Here is a 14,060-nt window from a genome sequence, read left to right on the forward strand (position 1 = left end):
CCCTGAATCGGTTGTCAGCCAATCGCAGGGCACACATAGACGAACAACCATCCACGCTCACACTCACACCTAGGGACAATTTAGAGTGTTCAATCAGCCTGCCATGCATGTTTTTGGAATGTGGGAGGAAACCGGAGCACCCGGAGAAAACCCACGCAGGCCCGGGGAGAACATGCAAACTCCACACAGGGAGGCCGGAGCTGGAATCGAACCCGGTACCTCTGCACTGTGAAGCCAACGTGCTAACCACTGGACTACCGGTTTTTAAAATCAAATCATCGACCACATTACCGACAGATTCATCCGTCATTAAAATCCACGTGGGTTGTGGCCCCGAAAACATTACCTTGAGAGTTTTTATTTTAAAAGTGAAAACATGGCCACCGGTTTCACACCACAGGAGGGGCAAATATAAACGTTGTTAGATGAACAACAAAACGCCTAACGTGCTGACCGCCGTTTGTGTAATTGAGAAACTGTAAAGTCGGCTTACTTTGACGTCAAGTGGACAGGACCGCACTCTCACACACACACACTCGCTGGTCTCTCGCTCTCGCCCGCGCCCGCGCACGCACACACACACACACACACACATAGAGGCTGCCCTTCCCAAAGATAAACAACCAGTAATGTCGCTCTGCCAGCCCATTTTGACTATTTTCGTCTGTGAGAAGTGCGCGCTCGCAAAATTCCCACAACTTATTTTTGGTCAAGTTCAAGGTCTGAATTTTTCATTTACTGCAACTCCGCTCCAATCATTTGGGCTCATTTAAAAAAACGGAGAGGTATCGCTGCTCTTATGTGGACCCATTCGGTACAGTGACCGTGTGTACCTAATCATTCGCATATGTCGCAGCGGACATGCAAAATGAAGCCTTCCGCTGACCGTGAAACGTTCCACAGTGGAGAAATACAACCCCGAAGAGGGCACCTGGTCCGTATGTTCCCACATGTCGACGCCCAGAGAAAACGCCGGCTGCGCAGTGCACCTGGGCCACATCTACGTGGCCGGGGGCAGAGATGATCTCGGCTTGGGCCTGTGCTCGGCGGAGCGCCTGGACCCGGACACCACGAGGTGGACTCCTGTCAAACGCATGAGAAGCAAGAGAGACAACGTAAGTTAGCGTGCGGGGAAGTTGAGGCCGGGAACGGTTTTTCCGTAAGAGGCGACGACGCCGAGTGGAATGAAATATTTCTGTTCCAGGTGTCTCTGGTGGTGTTCAACGGTGCTTTGCTGGCGGTGGGGGGCACCGACGGAGTGTCCGATTTGAAAACCATCGAGGTTTACAACGGCGAAAGCAACTCGTGGAGGTAAAGAGGAGAAAACTCCGCAGTCCCCCCCGACCGTTTCATTTCCGAGCCGGGAGTCGATTGCCTCATTCCATTCCGCGTGCGCTAACTCGTTGCTAAGCAGATGCTTTGCATCATTTGTTTTCATTGCTTTATACTCCCTGTTCAAAAGGTTCTACAAAGCATTCTAAAAAGAATCTTTGAAAAGGACAAGAGAGGACTCTCACATGATGGAATAAAAACGTGAACGCGAAAGGTTCTGAAATAAAACCGAATCAAAGCAAAGCAGGAGCTTTACTCTTTTGGCAGACAACTCTAGCTTTTGTATAATCTCACCCAAAACATATTTACACGTATCATGCAAAAAGGAATTTGGGATACTGGCACGGCATTGGATCCGCATTCAATTCTTCTTCTGTACATTTGTTGATGTGAAACCAATGTAAAATGTGAAAAACAATTGCGAATAGTACTGCGATTTATCCATTTTGTATTTATATTGCACTTAATTGAATGGAGGCGGCCCAGTAGTCCAGTGGTTAGCACGTCGGCTTCACAGTGCAGAGGTACCGGGTTCGATTCCAGCTCCGGCCTCCCTGTGTGGAGTTTGCATGTTCTCCCCGGGCCTGCGTGGGTTTTCTCCGGGTACTCCGGTTTCCTCCCACATTCCAAAGACATGTGGCAGGCTGATTGGACACTCTAAATTGTCCCTAGGTGTGAGCGTGAATGGTTGTTCGTCTGTGTGCCCTGTGATTGGCTGTCAACCGATTCAGGGTGTCCCCCGCCTACTGCCCGAAGACAGCTGGGATAGGCTCCAGCACCCCCCCCCCCCCCCCCCCCCCCCCGCGACCCTAGTGAGGATCAAGCGGCTCGGAAGATGAATGAATGAATTAATTAATTGAATGGTATTTGTTTGTTTTTTCTTCTTTCTACCCACATTCTTGCTGCTGGAGGCTGTAAATTTCCCCAGTGTGGGACAAATAAAGGATATCTTATCTTACTTTGCATCTGTACAGAGTATTTTATTTTATTTTTTTTACATTGGCAAATGACCTTTTGTCATTTCGATGCATATTGTTCGGTTTGCTGCAAGTCCATAGGCTGTAAATGCACAAAATTGTCCATTGGCACAGGCGGCGACGATTTCCCGACACGTGTTCGATGTACGGCCGCACGGCGCCGACATTGCTGGCAGGAAACAACATGCCCAAAAATCTGAAAAGCTTTTCCATTGTGTAATCGTTTCTGTTTGTCATCCACGGTAAAAAAAAAAAAAAAAAGATGCAGAGTGGGGAGCAGAAATCAAAATTCACGTCACAGGTTGAATAAATAGCATCGAAGGACATAACAGACGAGCCAGTAAGTTGCGACAGGTACAGCTTGTTAGAAATGTGTCTAATGTTGACGCTACTTTCAACAACGTTGAAATTAAAAAAAAAAAATACCTGACAGAGCGGGACTCGCGTCGAGACGGCGTGACTTTGTGATTCATGCGAGGCTCCTACATAAAGCCTTGAGGCTGCATCCTGCATCGGAGCGCCTCGTTGTCTGACTGCTTGCCTTCTTTTGTCTGTTTTTAGACACTTTGGAAGTATGAAGAGCAAGCATCCGGGAGGCAGAGTGGCCGTGCTTTACTGAGACCTAACAATGGAACGTCATTACATGAGCGGGGACAAAGAACCGATAGAGAAAAGACCGGCTAATGGATGCCAGTGGCACGCTGCGGGACGTGCTGGGATAAGCTTCGAGCCCCGGCAACGTAATGACTGAATAATTGAACAGTTTGCTCAAAAAGGAGTCGCATTAGTAAACCGCCGGTCCAAAACAACTCCGCGCATTGAATTGAAGCGCATTATAGGCTAAAAGGTTACCTCACTGCTATTTTTATGTCCTCCGCCTGGCGTCGAAAAATGGATCCTTTGGAGGTGGTCCATACGCAATAAGAGGAAGCGACAAAAGAGTTGTGTGTGCATTATGTAAAGTGCAGCGGAACCTCCTCGGGGATTTCAAAACGATGTTTCATAAAGAAAATAATGGCAGAAGAGTTGAGAGGAAGGTTTACAAAGAAGTTCAAGACGGTTCATATGAACAACATGCAAAAACCACAACAAAAAGGCAACTGTGAGGACCAGGTCGCCTTGTTCCAAATATGGACCTAAAAAGTTAAATACAACTGAACTGTATTCAAGTAAGGGCGGCCCGGTAGTCCAGTGGTTAGCACGTCGGCTTCACAGTGCAGAGGTACCGGGTTTGATTCCAGCTCCGGCCTCCTTGTGTGGAGTTTGCATGTTCTCCCCGGGCCTGCGTGGGTTTTCTCCGGGTGCTCCGGTTTCCTCCCACATTCCAAAAACATGCGTGGCGGGCTGATTGAACACTCTAAATTGTCCCTAGGTGTGAGTGTGAGTGCGAATGGTTGTTCGTCTCTGTGGGCCCTGTGATTGGCTGGCAACCGATTCAGGGTGTCCCCCGCCTGCTGCCCGGAGACAGCTGGGATAGGCTCCAGCACCCCCCGCGACCCTAGTGAGGATCAAGCGGCTCGGAAGATGAATGAATGAATGTATTCAAGTAGTGATTTTTTTTTTTAATTTATAAATGCCACACTTTCAATCACTGGCCTCATCTTTTGACAGTCCCACAGCTGCGTTTTGGGGGCAAAATAAAGCAAAACTTAAAGTGCGGTGGTAGCATAAAAACAAAATCATGTGTGATGTTTGCCTACCTCGCCGGAGTCTCGGTGAGGACGAGGACTTCCGTGATGCCTCGAAATCATCATTAAATGGGTAAAAGTTGACGTGGAAATGTGAATGAGTGAGTGATGACGTTTTAATCATGGGTTGCTGAAGTCTATCCCAGTTGTCTCTGGGTAGTATGCGGGGGGGACACCCTGAACTGCTTGCCAGCCAATCGCAGGGCACACAGAGACCAACAACCATCCACGCTTACACCCACACCTAGGGACAATTTGGAGTGTTCAATCCCAACTGCCGTGAATGTTTTTGGAATGTGGGAGGGAACCGGAGTACCCAGAGAAAACCCGCGCAGGCCCGGGGGAGAACATGCAAACTCCACACAGGGAGGCCACAGCTGGAATCGAACCCGGTACCTCTGTACTGTGAGCTTGACATGCTAACCACTGGACCACCGGGCCGCCCTGAGGTACTCCTGTCCCGATTTTTTTTTTTTTTGACGTCTTGGACTTGACTCGGACTCCTTTTGGCATTTGACTCAGACTTGTCTCAGACTGGACCATTGGACTGATTCTTTGTGTGACAGCATTTCAGAAGAAGCAAAGACTAGAGTAAAAATAAAAAATTAAAATCGGGAATAGTAATTGCCATATGAGGTTTTGAGAAGCTGTAATAAGTGCAGAGAGAATACGGAATGTTCTAAACGTGAATTGTCGTATCGCTACACGGTTCACAAATTTCTTTGTGCAAACATAAACCCAAGGCTGGCACAGATCACGTTTCCGACGCATCTGGAGGAAATGGAGCTCCAGAGTGAGGCGAGAAAGTGGGTGAGATGCGCCGGCAGCACGGCACACCATAAGTGGCTGTGTGGGCTTTAAAAACGATGACGCTCCGAGCGCTCTCGCCCCTCGAGGATAATGGGCTGAAACGCGGTGAGAGGCTGGCTGAGCACAAGGAATACGCGCACGGAGCCGCAAACAGCTTTCCTGGAGACGTCGGCCATTCAGCCCCGCTCCCACAATGAATGTTTTCTTCAACTTGAGGGGGTCCATTGTGAGACAGATGGTGGAGGACAGAGCAGCGCCAGGTAGGAAACGGGCAAATTACTTTTTTTTTTCCTGTAGTGCTTGTCCTCTTGATTGATTGGTAACCAAATGCGGCTTATCCCACCTGACTCGGGGTAAGTTGCGGGTCCATTCACACCTGTAGACAATTTTGAGTCTTCGCTGAATCTCACGATGTTGTGTTGTTGTGAGCACGTACAAGCTTCACACTGGAAAGCCGAGATTCGACCCCCAAACCTTAAAACTGTGTGTGTGTGTGTGTGTGTGTGTTTGCAATGGCACTTTTTAAAGTCTTGTTTTCCTTTGCAGAAAGAAAATAAATGTGAGGGCTGGAGGTGTGTAATAACTGAGCTACAATTGCGTTATTGAGTCAAAATCACCACGAGGTGCCATTGAGATGTAGTTTCACACTTTCTTTTTCTTGAAAAGCGCCGCTCAGGCTGACGACGAGTTAAAATTTATAACTAGCAACGTCATACGCAAGCGATTTAGTTAGAAATTGAAATGTGCTGGAGACCATCCAACAGGTGTGACGTCAGAGGTGCTCTTCTTCTGGATTCTCGCTTATTTCTATCCGTCTGCCTCTGCCCACAACATGTGGGGATTTCCTGTCTGTTATATTGGAGAGCATCGGCCCTGACATTACCGGTTACTCTAAAATGATGCATAATGTTCCAATCAGAAAGTGCATGAATGCCTATGCGCATAGACGATGCAACCTTTTGCTTGTCTGACGTATGATCATGCGTGCCCAAAAGTGCCAATAAAAATGGAATATCCATGATCAAAATGACTTGTTTTACCAAGTACCGTGTGCACCTTGTTGTGGAGTAGACAGTAAAGCCAGTTACAAAAAATAAGCAATGAAATGATACCAAGTTATTTATTTCACAGAGCAGACAGGTGTGTGGTACTAACCCGAATCATGTCGATCCAATGCAAAATAATAATAATAATAATAATAAATACTCAGTGTTTCATTATTCTGTTTTCCTTTTCATGATGACTGTGATTCCGATGAACAAAGGCACTGATACATGCTGACATGAACCTTATTAAATGATTTTTCTTTTAATCCAGATTAAAACAAGGAATTGGATTACATGACCCAGTCCAATTTTAGAATCCATTTTTCCCTTTTGAACAACCAATGTTCAAGATTTGATCCAATCCGATCATCAAAAAGTGTCCATCCCCCAAAACATATGTCACTGCTTTGGTCGGTAGATGGCGTGGCGGCCATCGGTGCCTCCAGGATGAGGCATGAGTGCCTTCCTCCCTCCACCCTCCTCCTCGTCTTCCTCATCTGGTGTCCTCCAGAGGTGCAGATGCTGATGCTGACAGCGGCATTAATCTCGCCAGTGTGTTTCCTTCGTCGACAACAAGAGGCGTCGCCTGGTGCGGTAGCTTGCTCGGAGACGAACGGAGTGAAATAAGGAAGCGACGCAGGCTAATGTTAGTTGCTTAACTAGCTAACTAACAAAGTTGTTGCTAAGGGACACGCAAGTCACTCCGCATTGACGCGGAACTGGGTTGGGCTGGCGGATTGATATTCAAATGAGCCGTCAGGTGTGTTGTAAATCTTTCCCGAATAGCGCGTCAGCCAATCAGAGGTGAAGAAGACGAACTACTTTTTGAGACTGCCACAACCCACCTTGGAAGAAAGATCGAACGAATGACTGCTGCAGGCGGGCGGCTAGCTTGACCCAGGCGTGCTGCGTTCATGTTACGCAAACACTGTCGGAACTTCTTGCCGTCCCGAGTGTTGTCTGTGTGTTCTCGGCGACGTTTTGGGGGGAGAAAATGACACGGCTTGGTCACGGACACGGTTGTGGGGCAGAATCGCTGTCACGGAAGCAACGCCGGAGAGCAAGTTTACGCTGATGGGACCTCGATTGGGGACGGGGACGCAGGCAGGTAAATGGAGCTAAAACAAGGCCACCGTGTTCCAGTACTTTGTGAAACAATGCTCGTCCAATTGTGTCGATTGCAGCTGTGATACGAAGTTGAGGAGGATTTCTTTGTATTTCCAAATGTAGTTGTTTAATTTGCTCTACTTTTAACTCTGGGATGAGTTCTGGTAGAAATATGAGAGGAATAAATCATTTCGATAATTATGCTGTTTTTTTTACTAAAACTTGGCTCGTGGTATTAAATGGGTCCCTGGTCATTTTTTTCTTGGGTCATGTCAAATTGTAATGACGTTTAGACTTTTCATCTTGATGCCACGCTTATGTATTTTGTTATGTTTTGCTCAATTCTAAATATATGACTCCAGTCTCAGTCAGCTGTAGGATAGATTTTAAAATTCTGCTAATGGTCTATAAATCGCTGAAGTCTGTAGTTCCCGGTTATATAAAAGAAATGAAAATAGCATCTAAACCCAGTTGGGTTCTGCAGACTCGGATCAATTAGTGGATCCTAGAGTTCAAAGCAAGCATGGTAAAGAAGCATTTAGATGTTCGCACGTCTGCCTCATGTGCAGTGGAGTTGGCATGTTTTCTACCCGTATCTGTGTGGCTTTTCTCCGGGTACTCCAGTTTCTTCCCACATTCCCAAAACATGCATGGCAGGTTAATGGAACGCTCTAATTTGTCCTTATGTGTGAGTGTGAGTGGGAAAGGTTGTTTGTCTCTGTGTGCCGTACGATTTGCTGGCAACCAGTTCAGGGTGTACCCCGCCCACTGCCTGTAGACAGCTCGAATGAGCTCCTGCATGCCCCCCATGAGGATAAGCTGATTAGAAAATGGATGGATGGATACATGCAAATGGTATAAGCTGCCAATCGAAGTGAGGTCAACCCCAAGTTTAAATGTATTTAAATACATACTCTTCCGACACCAATTAACAAGGTCTGTCAAAGCATTTAAAAAAACCCTGTTCTCCAAAATCTTATTTTAAGTTACCTTGTGTCACAAATGCCCTACATAAAGAATAAAACACGGTTGTAAAGTGATGTGATTGTTTTGAGGAAATCTGACTGAGAAATAAGCGAGCGTGACAGTCATGGCTCTTTTGTTTATTTATTAACATTTGTAAGTCCTTCCTTAGGACTCCACGATATTGGAAAAATATGCAATGCGGGTGTTGTGTATCGATATGATTGCAATATTTAGCACGACGCCATCCCTGGTCTTATGGAAATAATGTTTCCTTTTTAAATAAGTGTAGCGTTAATATAAATCAACACGACATAATATGAAGGAGAATTGGCTTTTCGGTTTTCCATGATATGGTCCTTGAAATTAGGGTCTTTTTTGAAGAATCAAACTTTAAGATTTGGTCTTGAGCTGTGAAACGGCTGGACTGGGGAAACCCTGCGCTCAGAATAAGTTTCATTTTGTCGTGCATTACCCGAGCAAATGCATTTGCTCGGACATCTCATTTTATTTAAAGAATAGAAAAGGGTACAATCCGCCTTTATTAGTGCCGCAATGGGCAAGGGCGGTGCGATTGTGTTTAGCATGGTTGCCTTCGAGTCGAGAGTTCTGCAGCTCATCCACGACTCCAATGAGCCGAGCGCAATCCAAAATGCATGCATGGATGGACGGTGGGCGATTGTCGAAATTATCTCGGATAATGAGTGGGCATGTGGGGCCGCTTGTAAAATAAGATCAACAAGGCTTAGACAGACAAGGCATGAATGAACAGCTTTTTCAACGTCTGTGATTTAGTCCTCAAATGAATTCTTCTTTTGTCTTTTTCTTACGTTGGATTCGTCGTTGCGGAATGCTCCACAAGAGGCAGCCATGAGCCCTCCACGCCGATCATCGAGTTCCCATGGCGACAGGTAATTTCCCCGGAGCACTTGGTTCACCCCCCCCCATCCCCAACCCACCCTCAGGAAGGCATACTTGCTACTGTTTACGCCATATGCGGCCACCGCTGTCTGTTTACAGCGTGCACATAAATGCATTCAGGCGTGTTCGTATCCTTGCATCTTTAACTTCTCCAGTGTGTCCATTTTATTAATTTTAATGACGACACAGAGCAAATACAGAAAAACAAAGTCTTGCAAAAAGAAGTCATACCCCCCCCCCCCCCCACACACACACACACACATACACAACACACAGAAATATTTCATAAACATTCATTCATTCATTCATCTTCCGTACCGCTCGATCCTCACTAGGGTCGCGGGGGGTGCTGGAGCCCAACCCAGCCGTCTCCGGGCAGTAGGCGGGGCACACCCTGAATCGGTTGCCAGCCAATCGCAGGGCACACATAGACGAACAACCATCCACGCTCACACCTAGGGACAATTTGGAGTGTTCGATCAGCCTGTCACGTACGTTTTTGGAATGTGGGAGGAAACCGGAGCACCCGGAGAAAACCCACGCAGGCCCGGGGAGAACATGCAAACTCCACACAGGGAGGCCGGAGCTGGAATCGAACCCGGTACCTCTGCACTGTGAAGCCGACGTGCTAACCACTGGACTACCGGGCCGCCCTATTTCATAAACATTCTATATAAAAATTCCCCAATTACACCCAAAACAATATCCAAATATTTTTCCCGGATGCACATGTTGAGCATGCTCTCCTTCGGTCATCCAGCAGGCCCCCTGCGGAGACCCTGCAGCGGAACAACAGCAGCAACTCCGGTGTTATTTTGGACATTTCGGCTCTCAAGATGGCTGAAGTGGATACCGAAGTGCCTCCCCTTCCACCTCGCTACCGCTTCAGGGACCTGCTGTTGGGGGACCAGACGTTTCAGAATGATGACAGGTAGCGTGACGGCTCTTGTATTTGAAGCCCTTATCTGCGCAGGTGTGTGTTGGGAGACTAAATGCATGTACGACACCACGCTGCATTGGCGAGTGCTTTTGGGAGTCTCCCCAGGGTTGAATATTGCAACAACAACAACAAAAAAAAAAACAGCCCAGCATCGGCGGCGCTCTCCGTGGTGCTGAAATCAAGCTTCTCGGCTCATTTGAGCCCAGCCGCAGAGCAAATGGCCCGTCGGCTTTTCTATTGCTTTTGGCGGCTGAATTAAAACAAAAGCCACCATGAGGCTAATTATCATGACTTTATAAAAACTTTTAAGCAACATAGGCGCTTCTCGATCTGGTGTTCATGTTGGCCATTTGCCATGAAACCTGCTGCCTGAGCGTGACATAACAGAGCGATTCTCAACCAGTGTGCCAGGAAGTATCTGGTGTGCCACAGGGAACTTTCTAATTTCAATTAATTGTTCCAAAAATTCTTTATCCATCCATCCATTTTCCGAACCGCTTAATCCTCACCAGGGTTGCGGGGGGTGCTGGAGCCTATCCCAGCCGTCTTCGATCAGTAGGCGGGGGACACCCTGAATCGGTTGCCAGCCAATCGCAGGGCACACAGAGACGAACAATCATCCACGCTCACACTCACACCTAGGGACAATTTAGAGCGTCCAATCAGCCTGCCATGCATGTTTTTCTGGAATGTGGGAGGAAACCGGAGCACCCGGAGAAAACCCACGCAGGCCCGGGGAGAACATGCAAACTCCACACAGGGAGGTCGGAGCTGGAATCGAACCCGGTACCTCTGCACTGTGAAGCCGACGTGCTAACCACTGGACTACCGGGCCGCCCAAAAATTCTTTATTCACCACCGATAATATATTTGATCATCAATCAATGCCAGCGAGGTCATGCGTGACTAGATGGCAATAATCCTCTGTATCTGCGTTGGTGACATTTTTGTTTCGGCCTTGAGATATATTTTTTATTTTGCTTCATCCGCGTGTTCATAATGCCCCACAATGCCGTCATGCGACCTTCGCTAACGCAGCAGGGTTGCATCGCTCTTCCTTTCTATAGCAACCAGGTTGTTTGATAATTTATTGACTGTATCCAACAGACGGCGCATTGTCTGCGTTATTTTTCCCACCCCGGGGGGCTTCCCAGTTGCTTGCAGATTCAAGCAATATTGCAGCAATAAATCAATAAGGTTGTTTGGACGCCTGCTGCGCTCTGCATTTAGCTCATTGATCCAGTGAATTGCGTCAACGCGACGATTAGTCCGGCCGCCCGTTGTCGCGAGGCGACGTGGGTGACGAGTCTGGTGTGAGATCAATCGCCGTTCTCTCTTTTGCGGTGGCGCTTGACGTCGGTTTCAGAGGCTCCCTGCTGTGCGCTGTTGTCACTGAGATTTACCTCAAGGGGGATTATTTTGTCTCCACGTAACATTTTGAAGTTGCGCTCCAATGTTTTGCCCTCCACGAGGGACACCCGACATCATGCCGCCTTTTTTCCCTTGGAGTGCTAGGATGTATTGGATGGCAAAGCTTTCTTTTATTCATGAAACTGCCTCCTTTTTTTTTTTTTTTAATCCAAACTGCTGCGGCAAAAGAGGAGAAAATGTAAACTTGAATCTTGTCATTGTTTGTGCCAGAGAATGCCTGACAGGTTTTGTAGATGAATTCACAAAGGTTCATTAGAAATGCCTTGAATATTTCAGGGATGGCAATTTTCCGCGGAAATCTGCCGTTTTATTTCTTAAATTCATCATTTTTTGTGAATCGTCTAAATCCGTTGAGAAAATTTTAGAGAGGGGGGGGGGGTCAGGGACCTTATCGTCGAGTTTTCACGAGCTCTCCCGATCAGTCTTTCCATCCAGCCCTGCGAGTGGACGTGTATAATGTCTTACTTGTTGTGATTGGTCGCCCCGTCCAGGCCACGCCCCTTTCCGCTTTTTTTCCATCACGAGCCATTGCCATCCCCGATATTTGCGAGCGTTTACATTCAGCCGTCGACGGACACGGCGGTTGTTGCGACAGCTGCCGTGCAACACACACCCCCTCTTGCGCTTTGCACATGATGATGCGGATGTACTGTAAACGACGATGCAAACGCGGTGGCGGCCATCGATGGCGCGGTCCCATAATTGCTGCTTTTGCAAACGACAAGCAAAATGATGTCGCTGAGCTTCAGGGACCAGCCATTAGTCGATCCGCCGTATCCTCACGCTTTGTGATCTTAATTATTTCCTCTGCTCAAGTCTCATCAATTCCAAAGCCTGGAAACAAATTAGCCCCCAGTGGGAGACGCGCAGCCTCTCCCCCCTCGCTCGTCTTGATGGCCTCTGGCGTCTGCTTGCCTACCATCTCTAATCCGGTGGGGTTGTAACATTCAACCGCCGTGGACTCGACTATCGAAGCAGTAAAGATGATTTATGGCGAAGTCCGGCGAAGTGGCAGTTTTATTTATTGTTGTCATGTCCCGTGTTTGCCAGCAGGGGGCAGGCTTCCTGCTTGCCACCTGCACACCTGTCACCCATGCTTTATTTGGGCGCTCTGGCAGTCGACTCCCTGCCGGAGTATTCCACGCCGTGCCAATTCGCTCGCTTATCCCTACTCCATTCGTTATCTTGAAGCCTTGTGGCTGTTATTGCGCGTCTTATTATTGGTTATTGGTTATTGGTGTTATTATCATAATAATAATAATAATTTTTATCCATTTGTGTTCATATCGTATTTAATTGAAAGATGTTTGTTGTTTTTTTTTTTTTCTCTTTCTCCTTTCTTCTTTCTACATACATTCTTGCTGCTGGAGGCTGTAAATTTCCCCATTGCGGGACGAATAAAGGATATCTTATCTTATCTTATCTTATCTTATATTCGCTCATGTTAGATTATCTCGTTCACCTATAGATTGCTATTTTTCCGCAAGCGTTTTCTGTTGTTTCCTTAATTATTTCCTGGTCCTTATTTTGACCAGCGCTTTTTGTTGTTCGCCCGGACGGGTATTTTGTGTTTGTATTAAACCTCCTTTTGTTCTCTGACAAACCTTTTTCTGTGTCTGCTATTTCGGGGATCCACTCCTAGTTTTTTTGTTGTACACAAAGCGATTATTCTATCGCTTCGGGTACAACGTGACAATTGTAAGCCATGCGGTTTGTTACTTTTTAAAGAGAACGTAATGCCATAAAATTGTTGAAGACCGCTGCTTGCATTTGATAAAGCAAATTCGGCGGATTTATAATTATTTATAAACTGTCAAAAGCAAATAGAAGAAGAAATGGGGGGGAAAAAAAAGAAGTAATAGTAGTAAGAGTCATCATAGCAATTCCGATGTGACGTTTCGCTAGTTTAGCATGCGACTTCCTTGCGCCACGACAAGGATTTACAGCGGCAAGAGCCGTAGTAACCTGCCGGGATTTCCACCGTTGGCCACAATGCGACGCGTCGATTCTATTGAAGGGAAGTCATTTTAAACTAAAAAGGCAAACTTTTACGTCATTAGAAGCGGAGGTTTTAGTACCTCGTTTGTTGTCATCAGCGCGGTGTACATTCGGAAATTCACTCTGATGCCCTCATCCTTCTCTGAGTGTGTTCAGAGAGGGGGCGGGGGTGCGCTCGTGCACTCGGTATTTCGGAACTCACTAATGGTGGTTTTGGTGAATGTTTTTTGTCAGCTTTTTTGGTGAATTATATTTTCCGCCAAAATGCGACTTGTATTTTTTTTCTTTATCATTGGAATTTCCACCTCCACCCCCACCGGTGCGATTTATAGTCCCAAAAACCCCCACTCTAATCTGTTGTAGAACTATAAATGTCAAACCCAATTTATTTTGGGATTGCTTGAATTAGAATGCTTTCATTCAATTCCTCCTATCGACTTTTAAAGTAAAAGTCGAAAGAAGGCTTCTCTATCGTGTTTTCTTTTTTTTTCCCTCAGTGTCAAAAGTTATCGTATGTCATCGAATTACCAGTATATAATTATGAGGCTGACGTGTATTCAAAGAAAAGTTTCGCATTACTCTTTTAAAAAAAGTAAAAGTCGACTTGTCACAGACGTCAAAACAGTCATCGGCTTGATGCCCGACAACGCCCACGAATCGCAGCCTTTCGACGGTCACCTAATCAGAGGAGAGGGCGGGGGGCTGGTCGGGGGACTATTCTAGTGACGAGTGTGTGTGGGGGGTGGGGGGGGCTAATGAAATAGGTGCTAAAATAGCAGCCGGGAGATGAACTGTCGGGCTCGAAAATGAACAATTTTGTCAACATGAATCAAGTGGAGTCCCAGAG

At 46.8% G+C, this 14,060-nt stretch overlaps 2 protein-coding genes across 9 annotated transcripts in view; both read left to right on the forward strand.

The window, feature by feature from the left end:
* The window catches only part of si:ch73-29c22.1 (kelch-like protein 20), a 28,007-nt gene extending 24,154 nt beyond the window's left edge, over positions 1–3,853 (forward strand). For 2 of the 5 annotated variants that reach the window (XM_052068802.1, XM_052068801.1), the window contains exons 6-8: positions 904–1,115; positions 1,205–1,311; positions 2,871–3,853. In XM_052068802.1, the coding sequence (XP_051924762.1) occupies positions 904–1,115; positions 1,205–1,311; positions 2,871–2,928 (377 nt within the window). In that variant the 3' untranslated portion in view covers positions 2,929–3,853. The remainder of the gene's footprint in view (positions 1–903; positions 1,116–1,204; positions 1,312–2,870) is intronic. The other 3 variants (XM_052068806.1, XM_052068804.1, XM_052068803.1) reach the window with 2 other exon arrangements.
* A 933-nt stretch (positions 3,854–4,786) lies between these two features.
* LOC127601949 (potassium channel subfamily T member 1-like) overlaps positions 4,787–14,060 on the forward strand; it is a 60,931-nt gene continuing 51,657 nt past the window's right edge. The window contains exons 1-3 of one of the 4 annotated variants that reach the window (XM_052067690.1): positions 4,787–5,067; positions 8,786–8,834; positions 9,605–9,775. In XM_052067690.1, the coding sequence (XP_051923650.1) occupies positions 5,001–5,067; positions 8,786–8,834; positions 9,605–9,775 (287 nt within the window). In that variant the 5' untranslated portion in view covers positions 4,787–5,000. The remainder of the gene's footprint in view (positions 5,068–8,785; positions 8,835–9,604; positions 9,776–14,060) is intronic. The other 3 variants (XM_052067691.1, XM_052067692.1, XM_052067693.1) reach the window with 3 other exon arrangements.

Source organism: Hippocampus zosterae, chromosome 6, assembly GCF_025434085.1.
Source record: "Hippocampus zosterae strain Florida chromosome 6, ASM2543408v3, whole genome shotgun sequence".
Classification (NCBI taxonomy): domain Eukaryota; kingdom Metazoa; phylum Chordata; class Actinopteri; order Syngnathiformes; family Syngnathidae; genus Hippocampus; species Hippocampus zosterae.